The sequence below is a fragment of the Asparagus officinalis genome, chromosome 1, assembly GCF_001876935.1.
Source record: "Asparagus officinalis chromosome 1, Aspof.V1, whole genome shotgun sequence".
In the NCBI taxonomy this organism is placed as follows: domain Eukaryota; kingdom Viridiplantae; phylum Streptophyta; class Magnoliopsida; order Asparagales; family Asparagaceae; genus Asparagus; species Asparagus officinalis.
In genome coordinates, this window is record NC_033794.1 from 68,745,936 (window position 1) to 68,749,068 (window position 3,133).

General features: G+C 38.7%; 1 protein-coding gene across 1 annotated transcript in view; it reads right to left on the minus strand.

Moving 5' to 3' along the window:
• Window positions 1-1,887, minus strand: part of LOC109825737 (probable receptor-like protein kinase At5g24010) — a 4,776-nt gene extending 2,889 nt beyond the window's left edge. Inside the window, exon 1 of the mRNA XM_020392621.1 lies at window positions 1,783-1,887. Within this exon, the coding sequence (XP_020248210.1) occupies window positions 1,783-1,795 (13 nt within the window). The 5' untranslated portion in view covers window positions 1,796-1,887. The remainder of the gene's footprint in view (window positions 1-1,782) is intronic.

Genomic DNA, 3,133 nt, shown 5'->3' on the forward strand with positions numbered 1-3,133 from the left:
AACCCCTGGTTCCTATTTTAAATCACCAAACAACACCAGTTAGATGTCCTTAACTTCTCATTTGCTTTATTATATTACCAAAATTTTGAGTTAAGTGAGAGTCCAAGGAGAACTAACACCATTTTAAATTGTCAAATAAAAAAATTTCAAAGGAATTAAATGAGTTAACTCATCATAACTTGTCACACGCAAATATTACAAACTGATTAAGATAACTCTTCTCCACATAATGCCAATAGTTAAAACTCTCAGAATGAGGGATTTATTTGTCCAACTCTTTACGAGTTAAGAATAATAAAGAAAGAAATTAACAATTATTCTTCCGTTAACACAAAACTAGTACTCGACTGCACACGATGCATGCCTGACATAGTATATATTCGTACAAAATTAAAAAAAATACTATTTAACACCTATGTTAATATAAATAGGTGTATAAAACAATATTGTAAAAAGTGATTCAGGTCGAAGGTAAGCCAGATTTATGGATTATACATAATTTATTCTCTCATAGTCATATTCGTCAATCCAATTTGTATGTGTGCTCCATATGCCGTACAAATTACATAACTTACTTTAGACAGATTAATAGTAACTATAGTATAAAAAGAGTTGTATATCATTAGATTAAAAAATCATGAATTACATGCATTTTATACTAAAATTTAAAGAAAAAACTTTATAGAAAAATCCATCCATGTAGATAAACAGAAAGCGCATTGACCAATTTCATGATTGAAATACTAAATGATAATCCTATTGTGAAATCTAAAGACATGTCCATGGAAAATATCATGTAATGGATTAATAAGAAGAATCTCCAATGTAGAACTCATTAATTCAAAATCACTCATTAATTTAGCGCATAAACTTTATGTTTGATTTACCATTATTTTAAAAATAAAAAAAAAGGTTTTCTAAAAAGTATTCATGATGGAAACTGCTTCTTGCATCAATGTTACATATCTCTATTTTCATTCAAACTTTAGATATCAGAATAAACTTTGATTCTAAAATACCCAATTTCATTTGATGCACATTTCAGTTTACTAAGTACCGTAAAAACTTGACTAAATAAAGCTAATGAGATTATGGAATAGAGAGGAGGAGATGGCTTGACATCGCTTACATTTGAGAGAAGCTACTCTCTGTACAGCATCCGATTGCTTACAGTTGAGAGAACATGCAATAAGATGAAGACCACAATCACAACCCCGAAACCGAAATAGGTTTTTCAGGGATTTCCAAGTTTGCCCTTGGCAGTAATTTTGGAGGACGGTAATTTGAGAGGCCATTTACTGGAATTTATAGATATTGTGACAAACTAAGTGTAGAACACCAAAAAAGAGGACTAAAAGGCTGCATTTTTTTTAAATATATACTAATAATTATTAGAGAAGAAGGTAAAGGAAATGACTAATCAAGTCCACCAAAACATCGGCAAAAAGGGTTAATTACAGATACATTCCATGTACTATAAGGGTTAGCCATTTACTACCCCTAAAAACTTTTTTAAAAAAGATTTAAACTCTTTGGGCTCACACGGAGTTATCTTCCATTATCAGCACTAATACAACTGAGGTCTCTCTGAAGAACACAGAAATACAAGGGAATCTCTATGCAACGTATTGAAATCATGTAACAAGAACATAACTAGAACAAATAGTACAGACATAACTCCATTTGGACGTCAAGAGGTTCAATCATGCCTATGCAATCAGCCCTAAAAGGGGAAGAAAAAAAAAAAGAGAAGGGGAGGAGATTAGATCGGCAAAAAATTACCTCTGATGCCCATCTCCCGGCATGTCCCATACACAGTCTCCGGCGCCGTATCAGGTGTCGCACCTCCCTCGGCCCAATTCAACCTCCCCAAGAACCTCGCCTCCCTTCCCCTCCCACCCCCAACATAATACCCCTTCATCCAGCCTCCAACGTCTCCACAGCGTATCATTATCCGGCGCTCACCGCCGGGGACCGACCGACATTCACACCGGTGGACCACCTTCCAGCGACGTGGGCCTCGCCACCAGCGATGGAAGAGGCCGTCGGCGTAAGGAGTAGAGCTCGAGCGGGGGATACGAGGAGGGCGGGGACAGCGAGAGGGGGAGGGAGGGGAGGCGGAGGTTGGGGAAGAGGAATTCTTGGCGGTGGTTCCAGCAGTTCCGCCGAGGTAGGGAATCGGTGCAGAGGGGCAAGAGTGAGGCGATAAGGCGAGACGGGCGGTCCGAGGAGGAGGACGGAGGGGAGCGGAGGAGGTGCGCGACCGCGGGAGAGAGGGGAAGAGAGAAGAGAGAGGGGCGTTGGGTGGGAAGTTGGTGCGGTAATGTGGGCCGTTGGATTCGAGAGAGGAGAGGGGAGGTGGGGCCCACCGCTGAGGAGGTAGTTGTCTTGGGGGCGGAAATGGAAGGAGGTGGTGGAGAGAGAGGGAAGGGGAAGGAGGTGGAGAAAGAGGAGGAGGAGGAGGAGGGCGGAAGGGGTTTGGGACTGTGTTTTCATTTCGGAGTCGCTGGGGTTTGATTTTTTTGGTGGTTACTGTGTTTTCATTTTGGAGTTCTGGGGTTTGATTTTTTGGTGGTTATATATTTGGAGAGGGAAACTTCAGCGAAGTGAGGATAATGAAGAATTTTGTTCCGGCGATGTGCTTATCAGTTGAGTTGATGATTAGCACGCAATAAAGAAGAAGATGGCTTTGCGGATAAATCTACACGCCTATGCTTATAAGAATTGAAAGGATTATTGTCCATGCTATACTAATGCTACAATAAATACTATAGCTTAAACGGCAAGGCAAAGTTAGTCCTCCTCATTCGAAGTTACTGTACATGCTACATTATTTAGCTGTAGCTTAAAGATTGAATCAAATCTGCTCCTCTATACTTGAAGTTACTATTTATGTTACAGTAATTTACTGTATCGTAAGTAGTAAAGCAAATCAAATGTTTAAAAATTTGGATCATTTTTTAATTATAGAGGAGTGGATATGGTTTTTAAATTAAATGTATTAAAACTTGGATCTTTCTTTTAAGTATAGAGGAGTAGATATGATTTCTAATTTTAAGCATGCAATAATTAAATCAAATGTATTAAAATTTAAAGGGATGCAAGTTTTAAAATGCAGTGCTTAAAAAATAGG